Here is a 24,970-nt window from a genome sequence, read left to right on the forward strand (position 1 = left end):
CTAATAAAATAGAATAAACATAGTAAGGATACTCACCACACTCCTGCAATGAAGAAATAAGCGCTTATACATCCCAATGAATTCCTGAAAGTCTATTCCTGTAGAATAAGAAACAAATGGCAATGGAATGCAATGAGTATTTAGGAAAGTCCTTTCACATTTGAATATGGAGACCTGGTTCAAACTGTTCTAGTTTAATCCTAAATATTACACGCTCACTAATCTTATCTGAAAAATATGATTACTGTATACCAAGAAAATTGCCTCCAGACACCATTATGCGTGCCATGCTTCACATTGGCAGAAACATTCTCCGCACAAACCAAACAAAAATGGGCTAACAGACCTAATAATATGAAACATCGTCCTTAGGTGCAGTTAATGGCTACTTATAAAAATACATTGGTCCAAAGTTGTTAGGGCAGTTTTTCTGAAGTCCAACTAAGGGCTTAGGGCTCAGTAAAACCATTCAACTGAGGCAGTACAAGACTCCACTCTTAGTATAAGGCTGTACCACCTGAGTTCAGGGTAGGATAGACAGAGTAGCCAGGCCTCTCTTAGGAGGAAGAGATGGCTGTAGAATCAGCACAAAGAAATTGTATTGTACATTAGTCCAAAGAAATACTGACACACTATGTATTGTAAAAATAAAGGGTTTATTTTATATACAAACAGACCAAGAGATTCTTAGGTAAGTACTATCATAAAGCATAAAAACACATTATAAAAACACATTATAAAAATACAACACTATGCTTTAAATACACAGATCAAAGCACAGACCTTGGAACACCTAACAGTAGGTCTATGTAAGTCAGACCTTGGTATACACATTCAGTATAGGGCACACCTATTATTGGGGAGTAGAACCAAAGATTAATTTCTGATTACTTTCAGTAATACAAGGGTAGTAGACCCTGTCAATTATGCAGCGACATTCAACAAGGAAATCACAGACCATCAACTTGCAAATATACTTTTATGAATAGTGGAAAACAGATTCAAGGAACAGTATATGCCTCTACTACTTTCGTGATAACAGTGGTACCAGGTGAGCAAGACCTCTTTGGTGTAAATATACAATTACAGCTGCTTTTCAGCCCAGTGGAACACAGGCAAAGATAAGCAAGAACTCTTTACACTGTTGTTGTTTGCACCAGGCAGACCAAGGTCAACTACACCTAAAGGAACGCTTTTCAGGATTGGCACACCCAGCTATTCTAGGCAGGTAAGATCTAATGTTTTAATATTCTATTGCAGATGCTTTTTAAGATCAGTGGAACACAGATTGAGATAAGCAATAACTCTTTAACTTGTTTTAGGATGGCACACAACGAGCACAAGCAAATCAAAACCTTTATACTTTTTAAAGGGGCTATCAGCAATTTAAAAGTAAGTATAACCCTTAGGCAGACTTATTCTGGACAGGATAACAGCAAGTCGGGGGAAGTAACACCCAACGAGAGTGACACTCATACATTTATCCTAACAGGAATAGTAAAGTGAAACCAACAGCATTCCTTTTGGGGAAAAGGCACAACCAATTCAGAGGTGAGTAACTTAACCTTATATATACTTTTCAGAATAGTGCAACACACATTCAAGGTAAGTAAGCACTTTTGTAACTGTTCACTCTCAGAGTTAGTTACCCACCAACCTCTTTTACAAGTAAGTCACTTTTGCACACTTGTTATACTTTTCAAGGCAGAGCCTTTTTCTTATCCAGTCCTTCCCTTAGTACATAGCATGAGTTCACTCAGAGGCAGTAGAGGGGACCCTGTTGGTCTAGGTGTCAGCTGTACGCAGGGTGAGCTAGGGTTCAGTTGCAGACAAAGTCAGACTGTTCAAACAAGTACGCTTTTCACTTTAAAATTAGTTGAGGGTCCAGGGACTTCAGAGAAGACACAATATGAGCATTCCGCAGTGGGCCTGGGTTAACTGGATGAGTGGCCTCCCAATCACAGAAAACACCCCAAAGCTATAAAGAAATCAAAAGCTTATGGTAGGTAAAATCCCCCAGCCAACACAGTACCTCAGCACAGAAGAAGGGTTGCAGCAGGAAAACCTCTGGATCTGCAGCCAAAAACCTGATGGATTTATTTGTCATGAAGACGCAAGACAGGATTTTGGAAGGACTTTTGCAGTAGGGAATCGTGGAAGAAGGTTCCCGGCAAAAGTTTCCTCGCGGCTGGATGCAGCTCTGTGGATTTGGCACCTTTTCAGGCGCACACAAGTAGACAGAATATCGCTGGTTGGATTCCTGTCATTTGCAAGGTCCAGCACTCTGGGAGGGGACTTTTTGGACTGGAATCCAACGAAGTTTAAGCGAGATACGGAAGACTGTACACATCACAATGGCTCAAGGTCCCAAGGTATTGGGGTACTGCAGCCCTGCAAGGTCGCAGCACAACAGGAGATGGTTACAAATGCAGGTCTTCTTGAATCTAGTGGGACACACCAGGCTCTGGGTCGTCTTTTTTGGAGTCCCAAGGTCGATTGAAGGGAAGGGCTACTGCAGGCTCTGGTTACATAGCAGGCTCTACGGTCGCTAGAAATCGTTTGAGCTGTGGTTTCTTCATCTTCCTCTTCGGTTTTGGTTCCAGTGGTCGACTACCTTGTCAGGTTCCAGGATTAAACTTTTATGCAGGAACCCAGCCAATCAAACAGCCATGCAACATTCAAACTTGGGGGGATAGGGGGTTGGCAGTTTGAACTGGATTCTCACAGTCAGGCTGGAAGACAAAGGGCTGCAGAGTTATTGACTCCCCCCTTGCTTTCTGCCTTCACAGACACTCTGGAGCCTGGGCAGGGAATCCACAGTTTTCCCGCCGAAGTTCACAAAGAAATTTCCAGCCCTGGATGTCAGGAGAAGGAACAAGGAATGCTGAAATGGTGAAAAAAAGACAGGGACCATTTAGGTAAAATGAGCACCCGTGGGTGCCTTTACCGGGGTTGTGCAAACAGCCTGCAGTAAAGGTGCATCGAATTAATAAAAAGGTCCACTGCCACCAGCCATTAAAGTTAAGTTTGTTCTTGTAACAAATGTTCCATTTAAAATGAGAAAGGGGATACTCAGTATCTCCCCAGCATTCCACATAGGGTTTGGGGTGTGCTGGTCTCACCTAAGAAAATGTAAAAGGGATCCAAAGATCCTTTCTAACCTTGGGAACTGTAGTTCTCACAAGGTTAGCCAGAGAAAGTTAAAAGTGGAGCACCTAGGGCAACCCAGCAACAACAGGCACTTGTTGTCAAAGAGGGTAACTTTTAAAAGACACTATGTAGAGTATTCAAAATGACACCCATAAAAAGAGTAAAAGATTCTGTGAGCATTGAAAAAAAAATTCCCACTCACTGAGGTATCGGGAAAAATAAACTAGTCCAGCAAAAAAGTTCTGGGGTTGACACAGGTCAGGAAGGTTTATCATTGATATGAAAATCTTACCTAACACAAGTGAATGGATTATGTTGATTTATACCACACAACGCTGCCATTCGCATTGTCTCCAGGCGCTCAGAGGCGCTACGAAAAATGGGTAGGGTTAGTTAGTGAGGGAGAGAAGGATAGGATAGAGGCTGTGCTAATCGGTTGATAAGTGTAGAACCAGGAGAAATTGGCATCTTGTGTCTATAAGGGTGGCGTCCAGTGTCTGAGTTTGTTGTCTGCAAGTATTAGGTTTGTAGCATGATTAGAGAGGGGTGTTCAGTTCAAGTGTTTTGGTGGGTTGTTTCACAAGCCCTATGGCCGTGTGTTGTACGTGTGAGTTCGTAAAAGAGAAGGGGGAGGTTGGTTAGCTGGTTTTGGGTGATCTCTGGGTGTTAGTAGTTTTATTGTCAGTTCTTCAGTCTGTATTGTCCCAGGTTGGCTTTGGTCCAGGTGTATTGAAGGTGCATCTAAACTAAAACCAAACAACTTAATCAGTACAGTTCTAGTGTGGCTAAATTTAAAAGCAGCAGACACCAAATCAGTACAGTTCTAGTGTGGCTAATTTCAAAAGCAGCAGACGCCAAATCAGTACAGTTCTAGAGTGGTTAAACACAAAAGCAGCGTTAAACAGATTACAATTCTAGTGTGGTTAAATTCAAAAGCAGCGTGAAAAAGCAGGTTGATGTGTCTTTTTATTTTTGCCATTACTGCTGCAGGAGCCTGTTACTATTGGGCCTAGATAACAATGCTTCATGGGGTCAATGGGCATACTATGCATCTCAGTTTGAATTCAAATCAGTTAATTTGGACATCGACTCTACTCAGGTCGGTAAATTGAGCATTAGTTCAGTAATATTAACGTGCAAAACCCTATAGCAAGAAAGCACCAAAGCAAAATGGTTTGCCTTCAGCGTTGCACTCAGAATTTCTACAAGTATAAAAAGTGTTTTGCACCAAGTAGATTGCAACACATTAACAGCAGATATAACGGTAAAGATTAAAAGGCACATTCTGAAATTGTTGCAGGAATGGTGGGACTATTGCGAGAAGGGAAATGACTATTTTAGGTTACAACCACTGGTTCGAGATCCTATTGAATCGAATAATATATTGACTAGGACACATGATATGATTTTGTGAAGAGTATGGCCGGGACCTGCAATGAGATTTAATGGCACTTTACATAAGATCGGCTGTCATAATGAAGGAAATTGTAACTATTGCATGGGATTTGGGATATGGAACAAGTTTATTACCTGTAACTATTGTTCTCCAGCCTGGGTCTGGCATGTATTCACATGCTCATAAATATTCCCCGTCGTTAGGCTGGGAATGCTCAGTAAAAGAAAAACAGTTTCACTTTCGCTTACAAAACTGGATTTCATCCATAAACCAATCACTGTGCTCTGGGTCATACTGCCCCAGCCAATGACAGTCCTTTCCTAAGCCCCTCCCCTGACAGCCATCGTCAGCTTTGGTAAGCACGCAAAGTGGCAGTATGACCAAGAAGAGCCGCAGAGGGGTTGCAGGGAGGGTTCGCATGTGAATCCATGCCAGACCCATGCTGGAGAACAACAGTTACAGATAAGTAACGTGTTCCTTCTCCAGCATAGAGTCTGGCATGGATTCCCCTGCTCATGAATAACTAAAACACAGCCGTGCAACATTACACAACCACAGGAGGTGGCAAGGCTCAACAGAAGCTATTCACTCTTACCTCTGGAACAGACTCACCTCAAGCGAACAGGTTACGCAGCATTGCTTGGCCGACTCTGGACTCCTCCCTGGAAGCCCTGCTGATGCAGTAGAACTTCGTGAAGGTGTGAGTGGACCTCCACGTAGCAGCCCTGCAGATGTCCAGCAGGGGCACACCAGCCAGGAACGCAGCCGTCGCAGCGATCGCACTAGTGGAATGGGCTCTCGGACGGCCAGACAGCAGTCGGTTTGCCAACCGCTGACAGTACATGATGCAGCCGGAGAGCCACCTTGAGATGGAAGCCTTGGACAAAGCACTTCCCATGGTTCACAGGACCAAAGTTCACAAACAGCTGTGAAGTCTTTTGAAAACTTTGTGCGTGCCATGTAGAACCTCAGGGCACGAGTAACGTCCAGCGAGTGCAAGTTTCTCTCAGGCCGAGACGAAGGTTTCGGGGGGAGAAAAAAAACAGGTAACAAAGGTTTGTTGAGGTGGTATTCCGATGGAGTGAAGTGAGTCTGCAGCACCACCTTCGATTTATGGAAAGTCGGTTATGGCTGTTTGCAGGACAGAGCCTGTATCTCATCCACCCTCAGTGGTCGAAGTATACGAAAAGAAGTAGTGGAACTATGTGCCCTGCTGGCCTGCACCCACTCCCCACTCCCCACAAAAACCCATCACCACGCCCCCTCCCACACACAATACAAAACCCCAAACACTTGCACCTGCTGTTTAAAGGAACGTTCAGCATAGTGCACTGAACATGCAAGTTTCAACTATTTCCTACACTTAGTCTCTTTTCATAATAAAAGTATAGGAACAGTAAACCTTAGTTTAAAAAAGTAGAGGAGCACCACTCCCGACCGCTCCCGCTCACTTCGACCAATGCCCATCATCCTGGCAGAGGTGATGGCCACAAGGAAAGCAGTTTTCCACGAGAGGAGTGGGGACTGATGCGTAGGCTCGAAGGGGGACCCCATGAGCCTCGCCAGAACCACGTTGAGTTCCTACTCTGGGGCAGGCGCCTTCAACGGCAGTAAAGATCGGACAAAAATCCTTTGAAGAACTCCTTGATGAGCCGATGAGACGAAAGTCAAGACCTTCCTGGAGAACAGGTGTAGCGGGAGAAATTAGCTTCCAGATGTTCTTTGATCAAGGCGTGTGCCAGTCCAGTCTTAGCCAAGGATAGCATGTACGGAAGAATCTGCAGGGCGTGACCCTCAGAGGGGTAAACTTTTGCGACCGGCACCACGTAGCGAAACGCTTGCACTTGTGCCGATAGCACTTAAGAGTCGACGATGCCCTGGCCATGGCGAGGACCTCCCTGCACTCCGCCGGCAACTCATATCCCCCAAACTCTAGGGCTGCAGGATCCAAGCCCTCAGGTGGAGCGATCCTGGGTTGTGATGCAGGATTGCACCTCCTTCTCTGGTGAGCAGATCCGGGGCCGCTGGTAGCTTGACCGGTGGCGACACCGACAGGGTGAGAAAGTCTGGGTACCAAATCCTGCACTGACACAGAGTGCGTTGACTCGCAGCAGGAGAGGCAACGGAGGAAACGCATACAGTAACATCCCTTCCCACGGGAAGGAGAACACGTCCCCCAGGCTCCTCGGCTGATGGAATCTGCTGGCGAACTTCTGGCATTTGGAGTTCGCCGCCATCGCAAACAGGTCGATCTGGGGCATGCCCCACTTGGCGAAGATGTGGTCCACCTGGTCCTGCCGAAGTTCCTTCTCATGGCAGGAGCACAACTCCATGCTGAGGGAGTTTGCGATTGTGTTTTTGTCCGACAGCCCAGTGTCACAGTTCCTGCGCTTCCTTGGAGAGAACCGGCGAGCGATTGCCCCCTTGTTTCCTGATGTAGAACGTTGTGGTGGTGTTGTCCGTGAAGATCCACAACACCTTTCCCACCATCAGGGACGGAAGGAACGACCTGAGGGCCTAGAACACTGCCCGTAGTTCCACGATGTTGATATGGCACAGGTTCTGAGTTTGTGTCCATTTCTCCCATTCCAATTCGAGATAGCGCGTCTGTTTTGCCATTCTTACAGCCGGGACGGTAGGTGATTACAAAATCGAACTCAGCAAAGAATAAAGCCCATCGGAGCTGTCGTGAAGACTGAGCCTTGGCAGTTTTTAAATATTGTAAATTTCGGTGATCAGTGATCACGGTGATGGTATGCCTGGCGCCAAGAAGATAATGCCGCCAAGCCTTAAAGGCGGACTTAATGGCTAATAATTCCTTATCGGTGATTGCATAATTTATCTCCGGCAGCGAGAACTTTCTGGACCAAAATGCTACGGGGTGCAGTTGGTTGGTTTCGGGGTCTCTCTGAGACAGGACAGCTCCCATGGCTAAGCCGGATGCGTCGGTTTCGACTATATATGGGAGATCAGGACGCGGGTGTTTCAAAATAGGTGCGGACGTAAATTTAGCTTTTAATTCCTGAAAGGCCTGTTCAGCTTCCTCGGTCCATTCAAAACGTTTATTCTTCCGCAAGAGTGCAGTGATGGGTTGCACCACCCGTGAAAATTCCGGGTTAAACCTGCGATAAAAATTGGCAAAACCAAGCATGCTTTGGACACCTTTCACCGAACTAGGTGATGGCCATTGATGGCATCCACTTTCCGTGAGTCCATTCGGACCCCTTTAGGTGTCAGGATGAATCCAAGAAACTCAACCTCGGTGGTATGGAAAACGCATTTTTCCAGCTTTGCGAACAGTTTGCGCTGGCGCAATTTCTCAAGGACGGCCCTGACATATTTTCTGTGATCAGATTCCGAAGAGGAGTACACCAGAATGTCATCGATATACACGACAACAAAGACATCGATGAGTTCCCGAAGGACATCATTCATGAAGAATTAGAAGGCAGCAGGCGCGTTGCACAACCCGAAAGGCATCACCTGGTATTCGAATAGTCCATATTTTGTACGGAAGGCCGTTTTCCATTCGTCGCCTTCTTTTACTCGTACCAGATAAGCCCCCCGGAGATCTAACTTGGTGTATATGCAAGCGTCCTTCACCTGGTCAAGGAGTTCAGGGATCAAAGGCAGAGGGTAACGATTTTTAACAGTTATCTGGTTCAATGCGCGGTAATCGATACATGTTCTAAGGTCGCCTTCTTTTTTTGGCACGAAGAACAAAGCCGAGGATGCCAGAGACTTTGACGGGCGAATGAAACCATTGGCTAGGTATTGGTCTAATGGAAGGTGCAGTGGCTGTTGCCGATTAAGAAGGCCACGGTGCGGACCATCAAGTCGTTGCTCGGCATGATGTGCTGCATCTACCTCATCCGGCTCTGCAGGTTACAGATGTAACTGTAACGCTCACCTGGCTCCCACGGGTATTGGTATTGGTCTAAATATTGTCTCAAATGCAGATTCTCCGGCTCAGTAAGGGCATAAATCCTGCTACAAGGGGGTTGTGCACCGGGCACCAGATCGATTTGGCAATCATACGATCTGTGAGGAGGTAAAGTGTTGGCCTGTTCCTTTTGGAAGACGTCCTGAAAGTCTTGGTATTCCAGAGGTAGTTGAATGGAGACAGAGGTTACTGATGCTAGACTGATCTTCAGATTTTCTGGGTAGCAGGTTCGTGCACACTCCGGAAAGGTTATTCTCTTTGCTCGCCAATCAATTCGAGGATTATGTGTCTCTAACCAAGGGATTCCGAGAATAACCTGAAACTGTGGAGCCTTGATTACATCAAACACAACTGCCTCCCGATGGCCGTCCGGACCTACAAGTGTCACCTCAGCTGTGGAATGTGTTACCTGTCCCGAGGCAATTTCAGTTCCATCAACTGTGGTGATGACATCTTTGCTGGTTTTAAGACGCAGGGGAAGGTTAATCCTGGAGACCAATTCACGATCCACGTAGTTTCCTATAGCCCCACTATCGATGTATGCCTTTATTGCATGCAACCGCTTAGGCTGTTCCGGATCTACGAGGACCATTGGCACAGTGAAATGCGAGGTCTGAGAGTTCGTTTTCAAGCTCGGCAAGCGGACCCCTACGCTTGTCGGGCGGGGTCGTTTCCCGATACAGAGGTTTCATGGATTTTATCAGCGGCTCCTACCACCTTCCTGGGCGGCCTTGCCAGGCAATCTCTTAGAAAGTGTCCAGAGGATCCACAATAAAGACATAAGTGCATCTGCCGTCTTCTTTCACGTTCCTTTTGCGTTAAAGGTCCTTTAACTCCTCCGATTTGCATTGGCTCAGAGGCTTCAGCCCCTTGAGGTTAGCGTGGGTCTTGACTAACACCCGGGTCTCAAACTTGGACCGATCCGCTTTTCTGTTTTGCAGTCTGTGATCCAATTGTACCACTAAGCCTATATATTCTGAGCATTCTTGGGGCGGATTTACAACTTGGCCAGGACATCTTTAAGTTCTCCGCGTAGACCTCGATAAAATAACGTGATTCTTTTATCTTCTGGCCACCCAGTTTCCACAATTAGTCTATTAAAGGTTGCAATGTAGGAAAGGAGGTCTTGATTGCCCTGTCGCAGAGATAGAAGTTCGTCATCTAGAGCCTGCCCCTGGGAGTGACGAGCAAATAACCTTTCCATGCTTGCTTGAAATCCTTGAAAATAACGTAGAATCGGGTCATCTTGAGTTACCAGTGGAACTGACCAATCGGCAGCACTGCTGCTGAGATATGATAATACAAAGGCTACCTTGGTCTGGTCATTAGGGAAGGCCCCAGGTCTGCACAGGAAATGCAAACGACACTGATTCATGAATATGGCGAATCGTTTGGGGTCCCCAGCAAAGCGTTCGGGTGGGGCCTGCGGCATGTTTCCAGGTAGATTTATCTGCACCGGGTTACTGGAAAGCACAGGAGCGGGGTTCCCTCCGGAACCGGGTAAAGGGGTTTGTCCAGCTTGACCTTGCAAAAGCTGTCTAGCCAGGTCATCAGCTCTTTCCTTTGTTACAATCACTTCCCTCCTGAGAGCATTAGTTTCTTGACGAGCGGCGCGTACTTCGGTCCGTAATTCCCCCAGTAGTTGGGCCAACTGGTCAGTCTCGGAAGTTTCCATAGCGCCTGGGTGGGAATTTGTAGGAAGGCTTCGCGTTCTGTAACGCTCACCTGGCTCCCACAGAGGCGCTGGTCTGGTCTGGGTTGCTGTGGCCTTTTCAAGCGTGATGCGCAGAATTCGGACCACCGATTGAACAGGACCCCCAAATCTTGCTTGTCGGGCCCGTAGGATTATCCTTCTGCAGATGAGAAAGGGGATTAACTGGCTGCCGAATAGTGTGCTTGCTCCCCCCTTGCCCCCTTCCCTTGAATGGCCGCTACCCTCTCCTCCGAGTGTGATGTTAGACAGGACACTATCGGGCCTGGCTCCCAGGAATAGCACGTTCTGCGATGGTGTTAAGCAGGACTTTGGATAGTTGATGAAAAATCCCAGATCCGTCAGCAGCTTGATGCCCAACTGTCGTGAGTGGACCTGGATGAGCCAGTCGTCGAGTATGTGAATCCTGCATAGATGCAGATGGGCCTCCACCGGTGCCAGGCACTTCATGAACACTGTGGGGGCCGATTTTAAGCCAAAGGGCAGGTCCTTGAACTGGTAGTGCTGTCCCTGCACTATGAAGCGTAGAAGCTTGCAGTGTTTCATGTGAATGGGGACATGTAAGTAGGCGTCCTCCAGGTCAAGAGACATCAAGAAATCCCCTCTTTCCAGTTGACCGAGCACATGCTGCAACGTGACCATCATGAATTTCTCAGACTTGAGGTACTGGTTTAGACATCGCTGGTCTAGAATGGGCCTCCAGCCTCCAGTCTTCTTTCTTAACAAGAAGTCTCTGGAGTAGACTCTGGAGCCCCGTAGTCGCTGGGGAACCAGTTCAATCACCCCTTTTTAGAAGCATGGCCTGTATGTCCTCCAAGAGCTGAAGGACGTGTTGCTCCCGACAGGCCACCGTTGGGATCCGCGGACACCTGTGCTGAAAGGGTATGTCCTTGGGCGTGAGCGTCCAGCACCCATCTGTTTGTGGTGATATTTTCCCCACTCGCTTACAAACCTAGTCAGCCGGCCTCCCACAGGGGTACACGGGTGGGGGCCCGATTCCTTGGCCGGTTCAGGCTTGTTTTGGCATTGGGGTCCTACTTTGCTGGCGACAATGCTGACCTCCTCTGTAGGCCTTGGAACAGCCTCTGTGGACTTCTTGGGTCATGGATCTGGAAGGCTGACGGTACGAGGAGGAGAAACCTTTCGACAACCTGCCCGACTTTGCTCTGGAAGAAGAAAAGGAAGAGCAGTGCTGTTGGAGGGTGCCCAGGGCACGGGACGTCTCGTATCCGCCTTAATGGCCTGCAGGGACTCATCAGCGGCCTTCCCAAAAAGGTTATCTCTATGGAAAGGCATGTCTAGTACCTTTGTTTGAACATCCTGACAGAAATTAGTGGCCGTCATCAAGCCTTGGCGACGAAGGCAGACACCATTCCCCATCTGGCTGAACCCCATGTCAGCAACATCCAGCACCACTGTGATTGCGTGATCCAAAGCCACCTCTCCCTCCTGGAAGAGGGCGATCACCTCCATCCTCTTGTCGGGGAGGAACTCCAGGATAGGCCCCAGCTTGTACCCCAGCTCTCTGACGTATCTTGCTAGGATCGCCAGTGCGTTGGCCGCTTTGATGGTGGACGCTGCGCTGTACATTACCTTCCTCCCCATGGTGTCCAACTTTTACCCTCGCTGTCTGGAGGGACTGAAGACGAGGACGGGTTAGAGGACCGCTTCTTCGTGGTTGCCAAAAACAGAGTCTGGCGATGGTTGCGACCTCAGGCACTTGGGGGCGGATTCCAGTACCCAGTACTTCTCCAGCCTATCTTGCTTGGCTGGAGCCGTGCAAGGGTTCTTCAAGAGGGCTACGCCCTCCTCTGGCACGTCGTCCACGAGGGGTACCACCATGATGGTCTTGCTCTTGGCTTCACGCCTCTGGTACAGGACAGCTTGGAGGCTTTGGTGATCATAGAATGGAACGATCCCACCTCACCCAGTGGGGACGCCCTAGAATACAGGGACCCGCTGCCCGCTTCGATGATATCGTCATCGTCCATCGTCGTGGCCGTATCCGTCCCCGTGTCCGAGTATGCTAGGGGAGATGGGACCAGACGCGGGTGTGGAGGCTGAAAAGGGGGGCATCAGATGGCGCTTTTACTTAGTCAGCGGTTGATCAGGGATCTGGGAGACTGGTGGAACAGGCCCCTGTGGCATCCGCTTCTGGATCTCCGACACCAAGGTGTGGAGGGTTGATAGGATGTCCAGAGACACATCTCTCGGTGGCACTTGTGTGAACGGAACACTAGGTACCACGCCTTCTTCGTCATAGTCATCCTCTTCCATGTCCTTGAGGACAGTGTTGTAGGGACTCCATATCCTCCTCCTCTGTGGACGAAATGCCCATGGCTTGGGCCATGGCCTGGGACTGGGACTGATCCGCAGCCTCCTTGCCCCCGACCCTTTTTTTCCACCCCGAGGGGTTGGAACCAGTTTCTGAGGCAGTGTCCCATTCTCTGGAGTGCCGGTAGACCGGGTCAAAGTCACCACAGCGCCTTCTTACCTCAGAGGGAAGGATACCTTTGGCATGTGTGGACCCCACCCTCTCCCGGTTAGCCCCTTTAGCTTTCAAAAGAACAGCCACCGCCAGCTCCATCGTCGACTAAGACTTTTCCTGTGCCGCCTGGGCCTTTTTGGGCAGCTCGGTCTTCTCCTCCGTCTGCGGCTTCTCAGGCTTCTACCGCAGCTTAGCCAGGTTAGACGATTTTCTCTTCGAGGAGGAGCTCGACTGCCACCTGGCAATGGAGGCGGAGGGTGATGTTTATCGTGCCCCGTCTGCCGTGGGACCCGCTTCCGACCCCGGTGGACCTGGACTTGCCGTGCTTGGCCTTATCTTGGGCCCACATGGACGACCGCCTTGGGTGAAGCATGCCCATGCCCTGTGCCTGTCCTTGGTCGTCTTCTTGGAGAATCCGTGGCATATCTCGCAATCTCCTTCCTTGTGGTCAGGATGCAGGCAGTAGAGGCATTGTAGGTGCTCGTCTTCGACAAACACATTTCGGAGCCCGCACTTAGTGCAGGGATTGAAGAGGAATCTTCCTTCTTTCTTCTGCTCAGTCATGGTCGGAAGGTGCAAAGTAGGCCCGATGGCTTTATGGAAACTGACTATCTTCGCCCTTGTGGGGCGCTGAACTTCAGACAATGTATCCCCGCTGTTGGCAGATGGCGAGAAGAGCACACGGCAATTTGGGGAAAAAAATAGAACCTTTTTCTGCGAAAAAACACGAAGAAACCTACAAGTAGCTCGCAGAGCAAAACTCGAGTACTCCCAACACTGAAACATGCAGTAAAAATCTGAAGATGGTTGCCAAGGGAGGGGCTAAGGAAGAGGACTGTCATTGGCTGGGTGCAGTATGACCCAGAGGACAGCGATTGGTTTATGGGAGAAATACAGTTTTGTTAGTGAAAGTGAAAATGTTTTTCTTTTACTGAGGAGTCCCAGCCTGAATATTCATTAGCATGTGAATCCATGCCAGACCCCATGCTGGAGAATAAACAACTGCTTAATGAGGTGAGAGATACAGGATTTAAAAATCGGACATTTTTAAAAGTATGATTGATTTTGAATCAAGACGCAGGAACTATATAATATAGTTTAGACATTGAAGAAGGGGAAAAAGAAACTGGGTTGAAAAAAAAGTATTTAAAAACAATTATTATGGGCAGGTAAACATTAGCAAGTTTTGATGGAAAGCACTTCACACAAATTGTTGGACGAAGCTCTACTGCTGCCTGATGCAGCAAGTGTATAGAGAAGATGGTGCTAGATATACCGAAAGACAGCCCTACAAACACTGCAATTGCTGTTATCTGCGATACTGCCAATTGCAATGGTTTTCTGAATGGCTGCAGAGCTTGTTCCCCAGTGTCACTGATTATTTTGTTATGCCCAATTTCCAATTCATACACCTCTTCCACTTCCCCTAAACAAGTAGGGCTTCTCGTTTTCAGTTTTCTTGTATGAATTCAATGTGTAAAGCTCTTTCAAATGCAGATTACATTTTCCCTAAAACGAGCACTTCAAGAGTTTAACTGAGAATAAACTATCTTTTACTTTGCACCTCATTCTGTGAAATAAGGTATTTCTTAACAATTGATGTAATGCTTTTAAGCGATTGGTAAATATGGCAGCGTCCAGTTCTGCTATGATGCACTCATGACTTGGACTCCCAAGGGCCACCAAGTTGTGGATGACACGTGTAGCCTTTTTATGCAGCAAACATGGCTCTAAAGTTAACACTACCATTTCAAATATCAGTGTGAATAGCCAATCACAGGGTCAAGTATAAACATATTACTTCTAATGGCCTGATATTGAAAGGGTGTATGATTATCTTGCAATATGGTTTAATAGATCATTGTCATGGATGGACCAACTTATTAAGCAAAAAATTAAAATGATTCAGACAGAGAAATACTTCATTTTGCCAAAAATATGGGCCCAGTGTCCGTGAACCATCTTTTTATGATGTATAAAGCGGAGTGTGGTATGGCGAGTGTTTTATATCCCTCAATACGATGCCTAGCGACACAAGAACTATATTTGTACTGACATATCTCCATTTAGTATATCTCGCGAAAGGAAGATCGTGAATAAGTCTTTATATTAGGTCTTACATGCTATTGGCACTATCAAGGGGCATGTTGATGCTGACCGTTGTATGTATGTTTTGTGTAATTATTTGTCAGGCTTTCTCAGTTGATACGCTGCAAGCAAGAGTCAGGATACTCCAATCTGTGTGCAGTTATTGCCATGATATTTAATTAGGGTAGTCGTGTATTCATTTCTTTTACCTTGTATTTGTATTTGATTTAGCTATTTGGTATTATTGTGCTTTCATGGGACTATTTTCCTGAAATAAACAGTGAATCAACAAAATGAATTGTTTTTATGCAGTACCTAGTGTGACGATTCACCACGTCTTGTCACTTCTCCCCACGAGGGAGGCCTTTCCTATGAGACTAGGGAGGTGTGGCAGATACCCAATAATCCGCCTACGGGTGGTAAAAAGCAGGAGGATCTCATACAGAGAGACTACCCACCCCCCATGGGGACAAGGACTCCAGTCTGGTAAAAGACCTCCATAAACCCTTGCCCCCAGAAACCTTAACATCAACGCCTCCCCTTTCCTCTCTAGAGGATACAACTATATGTTATTGTAAAGTTACAAATGTCTCAGATGTAAAGTCTAGTAATACTGGGAAGAAGATGATCAAATGAGTGATGCTGATTACTCCCTCGTTAAGGCTAGACCATGTGGAGACAAAGAAGCCCGAGGGAGGAATGAAGATCGCTAAATGGGAATCAAAGAAAGACTGACAGTCTGCTGGGGAGGAACCAGCTTCAAAATATAGAGAACGGACTAGTTGAGTGAGGAAGCTAGCGTGAACTCTGGAAACCCAGAGAAGTTCAAACCGCGAAGTACGAAGGAAAGCTGCAGAGGTTGGTCCTTGGCGAAGAGGACAATGCATCCAGGTTGGCAGGCCACTCTGAAGGAGCCCAGAGTGCCAAGGCAACTAGCAGTTAAGGTAGTCGGTGGCGTGACCTCGTTGAGGTGGACTGTTCGTTCCTGCAACGGCACTGAAATCGAAAGACCAAACATCCCACAGAGCCTGCACGGAGCGGACAACGAGGAAGAAACAGCAGCAAAGTGGAGTGGCCGAGTCCAAGACCCCAGGAAGAACCAGTGACGTGGTTGCTCCAAGAGAGGTAACTGGGGCCACGGTAGACCCAGTAGGGGCTTGGGCAAGAGTCAAGAAGTACTCCGAAGTCATCTCACTCGTCACAGGAGTAATACCCAGTTAGGCTGCGGATTCAACTTCCCAAATGTAAGAGAAGGTATTGCCTGTGAGATTTCTAATGACACACAGGTCTTCCCCGTTAATTGCATTAGGCCTCAATTTTGAATTATTTTAGAGAAGCTTCTATTCTGTTAGGAATGAGACACAATATATTAGTAGCACACATTAACAGCTGCTTCAAGAAACAGGCCTCCGAATGTCATCCATTTTGCTTTTGTGTTTCTGCCATGTTGAATTAGAATTTCCGTTCTGCATACAGGGAGCCCTGGCTGCATGGCTCGGCAGAGCAATTTATTAGCTTTAACTCTAAGAATTAGGCTCCTGGTACACTATATCATGAGAACCTCCAAAGGGAGGCAAGCACACAGTGAATTCAGAGTATCGTCCTTGGCAGAGCCAAACAAAAAGACGATAGTTGTAAACTACAGGTGCGGGGAGTTGCCCAGGGGCTGGGAGGCCCATTATCTGGTAATACGAGGAAGGGTGGCCTTGAGGTTACTTTATTGCCAAGAATGGAAAGTTTTGCATTCCTTGCTGACTGCAGGTAATTAGATCACCTGCAGAGGGATGCACACCAGAATGAAGCTTGGGTTGCATTAACCAATGGGGAGCGGGGAAATGTACTAACCTAGCAGTAGCAAAGCAGGGCTAGGCACTAACAAATCAGTTTAGATGAATGTATATGGACTGACATTTTCTATGGGCGGGAGCCAATCGAATGCTTAGAATACGGTTACAAATATTGTTATGATTGTATATTCAATTAACCTCATTTTGTGGTTTTTGTCTTTGAATATTACTGACTGATGTGGGCAAGCGAGTTCTCAGCTTTTCAATCTCAAGGGACAGCGACCCCTCACGGCCCTGGAGCTTTGTAATAAACCTGTCTTTTCTTACAACTCGTGCATCCCATAATTGTTACCTGAAAACTCACTTAAAGGGTGTTTGTATTCACCAGAGAACCAAGAGTCAAGAAGTACCCGGAAGCCATCCTTCTCATCACAGTAGTGATGCCCATATAACCAAGTGTCAAGAAACACTCTGGATTATTCTCCATCATCACAGTAATGATACCCATAAAGAAGTGGATAAAAATATTTTGAAGGCCTGGAGATTGTTGTTTAAAAGTTCATGGAAAGAACTAAAGAAACGTTGTAAGGCTTATGAGACGAACTGGCAAGAACCAGTTCAAGGAACTTTTACAAGCAGACAAGGATAAAAGATTTAGTCTCCTGGTCCTGGGGCAATTGGTAAATCAGACCCTATTTCAAGAGACTGCTGTTGAAGCAACCAGAGACTGAATACTTCACCAGGAGAAGGGAGTCATTCTCCTGGTGTTTAAAGAAGGACGTTATTGAACCCTTTATGCTTTCCTTTTTTAGTGGGAGGGATAGAGTAGTTAGTTTGAGACGGAGGACAGCTTACAAGGTTTTGGTTGACTTACATCTTGACGAGCACCTAAGTTTTTCTAGGTTGAAGCAGGAACCTCCGGTCCCTGTAGAAGCAGGGACAGATAGGTTTCTTACCGTAGTTAAAGGTTTGTAACCAAAAATGAAACCAAGTTGTCAGCTCCTTAAATCATCTCGCCAACACTAACCTTTAAACTATCTTAGTAATTAACAGATAGTGGTTTGAGAAACAGAAGCCATGCCAAGGCGATAAATACGAATAAATTACCTTCATGGTGATTCAGGTTCTCTTAGTCGAGTCTCTCCCTCCTTCCCAACTGGGTGGGTATACCTGCATCTGCAGGCGGGGAAAAGCTGGCTACAAAAGATAGCTGCCTCTTTAAGAAACTGGAGGTTGGTGAGGCTATGTCCCGCGTTCGTCCCTCCGTGCACCAGCCCCACACCTCATCCCTACGTCAACATTCCACACCCAGTTCCTGGTTTTGCCACTGGCACTGAATTAAAAGTACATGCTTACGAGAGGGGATGGCTGGGTAGGCCTTGTGAAGGAGGGAGAGCCTGGACTAAGAAACAATCACCATGAAGGTATTTTGTCATTTCTCTTACGTCCTGGCTCTCCCTCCTTCCCAACTGGTTGGGACTAGACTAAAAAGTGTTAAAATGAGTAAGGTTGGAGGAGACAGCATATATGCAATTCAAGCAACCCAGTTGTAGAGCACCTCTTGGCCAAATCTGGCATCTTTTCCGGAGGATGCATCCATAGCGTAAAGCAAGAGGAGTAGCCCAAGTAACAGCTCTACACATTTCTGCAATGGGGACATTCCTAATAAAGGCTACTGATGCTGCTTTGGTTTTGTGGAATGAGCCCGAAGTATCTGCGAAGCTGCAAGCACCTTAATGTCATAAGCCTTTGCGATACAGGAAACAACCCACCTTGCTATAGACGCTTTAACCGCCTTATTGCCAGGGGAAGGACCACCATAAGTAATGAAGAGCTGGTCTGATTTCCTAAACGGTTTAGTGGCCTCTAAAATTTGAGAGTTCTTGCAACGTCCCGATTATGTAGCATTTCTTCAGCCGCAGATGCATGCAGTCTAGGAGGAAAAATAGGAGGGAATATTTCCTAATTTACATGGAAATCGGAAACCACCTTTGGTAAAAAGGAGGGTGCCGCACAAAGGACAACCTTACTGTTGTGGAAATTTAAATAAGGTTCCTTTGAAGAAAGAGCTTGGAGCTCTGCAATCCTTCTAGCCGATGTAATGGCTATTAAAAAGGCTGTTTTCGAAGTTAAAAACCAAATCGCAGGATGCCATATGCTCGAAGGTTTTGTAAATTAGAGCCAAAAGGACTGATTGATCCCACTGAGGCAGAGGTTCGCAAAAAGGAGGATGCAAACAAAGAAGGCCTTCAAAGTGTTTACAATTAGCTTCGTTTGATAGAGAAAATGATTTTATATCCTTATTAAAATATGCTTCAATAGCAGAGAAGTATCAACCTCAACTCCTGTAGACACTAGATAGGACATAAAGGACATGCCATTATCAATTGAAGCCTATAGAGGATTAAGCCTGTAGTCTAGAACCCAATGGCAGAAATGCAGCCAAAGATGATGTTTTCTTGTTGAAGCTTTTCTGCAGGCTGACAATCTTCAGGTTCTGTTCTGATAAATGAAGATGAGCGAAGGAAAGTTCCTCAGGAAACAAGCTTTCCAGGATGAAGCACCTGCCGCTTCTGTTGAGTCAATAGATCCTCCGATAATGGGAGATCTAACTTGGAAGTCCCTGCTATTTCGAGGAGATCAGAGAACCAAATCTGGCATGGCAAGAACAGCGTTACAAGAACCCATGTTAGTTTCTGGGACATTCTGAACTTGAGTAACGTCTTGTGTCAAGGGAAGTGGAGGTAACGCATAAAGTGCTTTGCTTGCCCCACCCAGCTGTAGGGCATCTCCCAAGGAATGAAGACCCAGACCCTGCCTCAAAGCACACGGAGGACAAAGAGCATTGTACTGTGTGGCAAAGAGGTCCACTGCTGGATGGCCCCACTTCTGAAAAATTGTCTTAACTACTGACAACTTCATGGAGGAGCAGATTCTAGCCTGCTGAGATTGTCCGCTAAGATGTTCTTTCCCTCCAAATGGGAAGCTATCAAGAAAATGTGATTCTCAATACCATCCCTTCTCTGCAAGTAGACCGAGGAAGAGAATGAGGTCCCCCCCAATCCCAAGCTTGTTGACATGATACATTGCAGTGGTATTTCCTTGAAGGGAGGGAAGAAAGGATTTTAGAGCATGAAAAATGGCTCTTGGCTCGAAGACATTTATGTGATTTTTTTTTCCTGGGCTGACTAAAGGCCATGAGCGGTCAGATCTTGACAGTGGGCTCCCCACCCATACTCTGACGACTCTTTTGTAATTAAAAGGAAGACAAAAGGGAGACCTGATCAATAGGTTCTCCAGGGAATATTGAATCTGACTCGTGATTTGAATGTTCATATCCTGAGATTCCAGCAGTTGGTCACAGTTGCTGGCAAGATGCCACTGAATGGTTCTAATTTGAAGCCTTGCGTAGGGGACTAGATTGTTGCAAGAAGCCATTAGCACCAAAAGTCTTTGAAACCAACATGCTGGCAGAAGCGGATCTGCGCTGAATACAGAGATTACCTGCTGAATTGCCACCACTGATTCTGACGGTGGAAAGGTCTTTTCTTTAGTATCCCATACCGCTCCCAGAAACTGAATCCTTTGTGAAGGAATGAGTTTTGACTTTGCCACATTGACTGAAAAGCCTAGATTGAAAAAGGTGTTGCATGTTAATTGCATCTCTTGAAGTAATTCACCCAGGAGATTGAGCTTTCAAAAGCAAATCGTCCAGGTATGGATATAGATGCACCATCTTCAACCGTAGGTGGGCTCCCACAGCCCCCAAGACTTTGATGAAGACGCTGGGGGCTGAACTGAGCCCGAAAGGGAGGAAAGTGTATTGGTAATGAGACTTACCCATGGTGAACCTCTGATACTGCCGCTATTCCTTTAAAATGGGAATATGAAAATAGGCATCTTGTAGATCTATGTATACCATCCAGTTCTGATGTAAAGTGACCACGTGGAAAGTATCGAACAGCAGAAACTGGTTTAGCTCGGAAATATCTAGAATTGGGTGAATCCCGTCAGTCTTCTTCAGGATTATAAAATAACGGGAGCAGAATCCCTGACCCAATTCTTCCCCTGGAAACAATTCTATTGCTCCCAGAGAGAGCAGTTTATGAATCTCTACTAAAAGTTCTGGTGATTACTTTTGGAACTTTGGAGGGGAAAATGGAAGAACAGAAGGAAGGGCTAGAGGGCAAGCGTCACCGTTGATATTCAAAACCCATTCCTCTCGGGTGATGTATTCCCATTGAGGAAGAAAACTTGAGATCCTGCCTGCTAGAGGGAATGTCTGCTCTTTGATAGTAATTGGAGCTGATGCAACGTACATCCCAGGATGGAAGTCAGACAGACTTCTTTTGTTCCTGAGAAGAGACGGAAGAAGGAGCGATCCCCGACTTGGACTTTGGCCTGTATCTTCTCGTTTGAGCTGAATAGTAGAATGTAGTGGTTGCGGAAGAACCACTATTTCCTTGAACACATGGTTTGAAGGATTTGAAATTTTGTTGACAAGGCTGCTTCACTGAGCTAGAACCAAGTGATTTAGCTTGTGGGATGTTTTGACCCACTTTTGCTCTGCTATGCGGCATCACGGTTAGGATGGTGCCAGAAATAGCAAAATGGCCACGAAACCCTTGTGCGCGCCAAAACCTCGGAAAATCACACTTTGCAACGCACAAAAAGATGGTGGCCCAATCTGCATGCATGTTGTCAGTGGTGGAACAGAGCTCTCACTCCTGAAATAGGTTACTGGGCTCCACAACCATTGAAAATGGAGTACAGAAGGAAAAAGCCGTGCTTCGCTAAATGAAACCCAAAATCTTGCTTTAAATCCCTTTTTCTTTGTTCCTGAAACTGCAGAATGCCAGTACAAAACACCTTCAAACATCCAAAATTCTTGCTGAGTGCTACAATTCACTTAGTTAAATAAATCATTGTGAACTTGCACGGTCCTGAAAAGCTGAAAGCATAAAGGGATTTCCACAGCAAAAGTGGCCTGTGTGCATGCCAAAAATCTCTGTGCAGCAGAGGACTGCAGGGATGAAAGCTGTCAGGAGCCTGCCTGATTAAACTTTAAACATGTATATAAACTGAAACCAAATGTTTGCAATCTAAAAGGCCCGTTACTGAGAGTAACCTATGTTGTAATTTTTTTGATCCCAAGGTTTAAAATCTTGAATGAGAATTGTAGCTGCTATTTTAAAATCACAAGTTTGTTTTAAGCTAAGGAAAAATTCAACAGAAGTAACAATTAAAATAAGCTTGGCTAAAGCTGCCAAACTGGAATAGCAGGTTTCTCACAGAAAGAAGGCCTTTCCCTCCAGCAGGAAATCACACCAAAGTGGTAATTGTAGGGTTTGGAAAGAACCTGGTCTACAGAGGCACGGGGAACAGCTGCTGCTAAGGAAATGCAAGGTGTGAGGACAGTTGTAAATGGCCTCTGCCAAGAGCAAAAAGGGAGGAGAATTCTACTGGACTGCACGGAGACAAAAAGAGGTGGACCTAAAACAACTTAACAGCTTAACAAGGACAAAACACTTTTTTAAAGGACTTATAATTTGCCAGTTAAAATTGTGAAAAATACAAAAGTAACAGATTTAAGAATCTAAATTTTGGCAGTATGAAACTTTATCCACTTATGCCCATGTTAAACGCGCACACATGTAGAAATGTGCTTATAAATTGGACCCTGTGTTCCTGATGAAAAGGGCAACATTCTTGTTAGGAGTATTTTTGAATTGTCTGAACTCCCTATCCAATCTATCCTAGCTTTCTTCCACAACTAGTACTGTTAAAACTATCTTTGCGCTGATCTTTTCGCATCTGAAGAAGGCGAGTTTCCTCTGCAGGCAGTCATTCTGATCAAGTGGCTGTGTTCCTGTGTGGTATTCGTTTTATTCATAGTCATCCTCTAGTGTAAGAAATCCTTTTGTCATTTTAAAAGTGCATTCCTGTTTTCCATTCTTGCGCCTATCTCGAAAAAACGACCTCTACTAAAACGTCCAGATCTTCCTCAGTTTTTATGCTAGAAACAAACTTCTGCTTGTAGTTAACATCCACAGCTTTAATTCGCATCTAAAACCGCATTCTAAATTCATACGGTTCTCCCGTTATCGCGATTATCGCGCAGTGAAAAGTTTGCCGCAACTTTTTCGCTTTAGGAAATTCTTACACGTCTAAAACAGCTTTTGATTGCTCCCGACTTGAATTTTAAGATTTCAAATTGTTTCTTGGTATTAAATCATTGCTTGTGTTTGTGTGCAACTATCCAAAGCGGCTCCCATAAGAATCCATAACAATTTCAGCAATTTTGACCACATTTGGTGTTTTTGCCCAGTCTAGTCTAAGGATAACTTTAAACGGACAGTTTGACAGTCAATTCTGTTTTTCTCTTGTGTTGCTGGGGGAAAGTGGGATTGATATTCTGTTTGAATTCTGCCATTCCTGAATACCTGCTCTCTCCTCCTATCTCTTTACATTGCCTATTGGGGGTTGAGGAGTTTTGCAGGAGGAACTTTTAACCACAGTGCTATCTGATCTGAACACACACACAAAAGTAATATTTCTGTGCTGAATTGTTTTGCTCATTATTACTACTTGTGTATTAAAGAGATTATTCAGTGTTACATCACCCCATTGGTGATTGTTGTGTTGAAACAGTGTGATTAAATTGTAAATACATAACTAGATATTGTAACTTTGCAAACTAGCCTGATTCCTGGTTCAGTGTGACCGGGGCCTGGGGGGTTCCAGGAGAGGGGCGTGATAGGAGTGGTATATCGTTCAGAATAAATAACTTTTAGACAAAAATAAATAAGGATTTCAGTTGTGCACTACATGCTAGGCGTCGACTTGGGTGTAGGCCGGATTGAAATCACTTACAAGCTGTAGTGATGCTGGCTTTGCATTTATGAAGTACCTCATGGGTGGAGGGATCAAAAAGTGTTTTACCATTGAAAGGAAGGTCTAAAACCTTATCCTGGATGTCTTGATGCAGTAAAGTGGCTACCAAGTAAGCATATCTACGCATGCAGACCGTGCCCATAATTGATCTTGCTGTGGTGTCCGTTTAATCCTTAACCAAGAAAGCAAACTCATCCACTGTCTCTTGAGGAAGAAGATCTGTGAAGCGATCCAGATTTTCCCAGTTTAGAATATTGAAGGCTGCCAACACAGTAGAAGTGCTAACTTGTCTGAGTTGAAGAGATGCATTAGCATAAGATTTCTTTCCTTGAGCATCCCAGGTTTTAGAGTTTTTCTAATGGTGCAGGGCCTTTACCTTTAGTACCCAAGGCATCTGAAACCACAGCAGATTGTGCAGGAAGATTACACAAGCACAAAAGGCTCTTCCGGCACCTTGTACTTGGTGTCTAAGGATTTTTGAAATGTGAGGATCAGAGTGCGGTGTTCCCCACGAGCGATGGCCTGTTCCATAACATACAATTCTACAGGAAGCAGGGTTTTAGTTTGCTGAGGAGGACGTTTCCTAAAAACACCTGAACACAGGTTTATTTTTAGGTGTGATTTCTAAGGCCTGCATAGCCTTTGTCACAATGTCATGGAAGACCTTTGAAAGAGAAATAGATACAGTGTCGTCATCCGAGTCCGTATCTGTGTATTTAGACATGTTTGGCTTTTTGGGGGGGAGGAGGAGAAGTATCCCCACATTCTGTTGACACAAGAGCTGGCAATGGAGCTGGCTCTATGGGATCCGCTCCCTGAGGAGGTACAGCGGGAGTCACCTTGTCCTTAATGCGGTGTGCCAAGAGTTACAGAAAAGGTTCAGATAACAGTCTGAAGGACTGTATTGGTAATTTCATTAACCATGTCTGACTGATCAGACAGATTCTCTTCTAATCTAAAAGTAGATTAGAAAGAATCTATCCTAGCAGTTTGATGAGCCGGATTGTAAATATGAAAGACTACCGGTTTGGGTACTTGAATATTGGTTAAAACCAGTTGTGGACCCGACAGTTGTTAGACTCTGCACAGCTTCCGCTGAAATATCCTCAGCTTAAGGAGAACATTGTGGCACAATTGCTGGAGTATTTGCTCTCACTGGAGAACTGAAGAATTCTTCGAGAGGAGCTGTGAAATATTTAAAGAGTCAAATTCTTTTGAGTCAGAAATTATACTGATAGAGCAGTTTTGACTCTCCGGTACCAAAGTTGAAACTTGGTCAATGGACGATTTCTTTAGTTTGTGCTTCCATGGAGAAGTTGGTACCGAGCTGGGTCTTGAATGAGAATGCTTATACCCCTTATGAGAGGACCTGTGCGTCTTTTTCGGTATCAAAGAGTCAGAAGACTCAACTGCAGTAACCAAAGGGTAAATGGTTTTCTTTTGGTACCGAAGTACTAGAAGACTTGACTGCGGAAGCCAATTTGGCCGAAGCAGAGACAGGGGAATCGGGAAG

The 24,970-nt window shown here is 45.8% G+C and overlaps 1 protein-coding gene across 8 annotated transcripts in view; it reads right to left on the reverse strand.

The window, feature by feature from the left end:
• The window catches only part of CEP43 (centrosomal protein 43), an 816,584-nt gene that overhangs the window by 402,846 nt on the left and 388,768 nt on the right, over positions 1-24,970 (reverse strand). For all 8 annotated transcript variants that reach the window (XM_069606648.1, XM_069606650.1, XM_069606649.1 and 5 more), the window contains one exon: positions 37-98. In XM_069606648.1, coding sequence (XP_069462749.1) covers positions 37-98 — 62 coding nt within the window. The remainder of the gene's footprint in view (positions 1-36; positions 99-24,970) is intronic.

The sequence above is a fragment of the Ambystoma mexicanum genome, chromosome 4p (assembly GCF_040938575.1).
Source record: "Ambystoma mexicanum isolate Mex_15411 chromosome 4p, UKY_AmexF1_1, whole genome shotgun sequence".
In the NCBI taxonomy this organism is placed as follows: Eukaryota; Metazoa; Chordata; class Amphibia; order Caudata; family Ambystomatidae; genus Ambystoma; species Ambystoma mexicanum.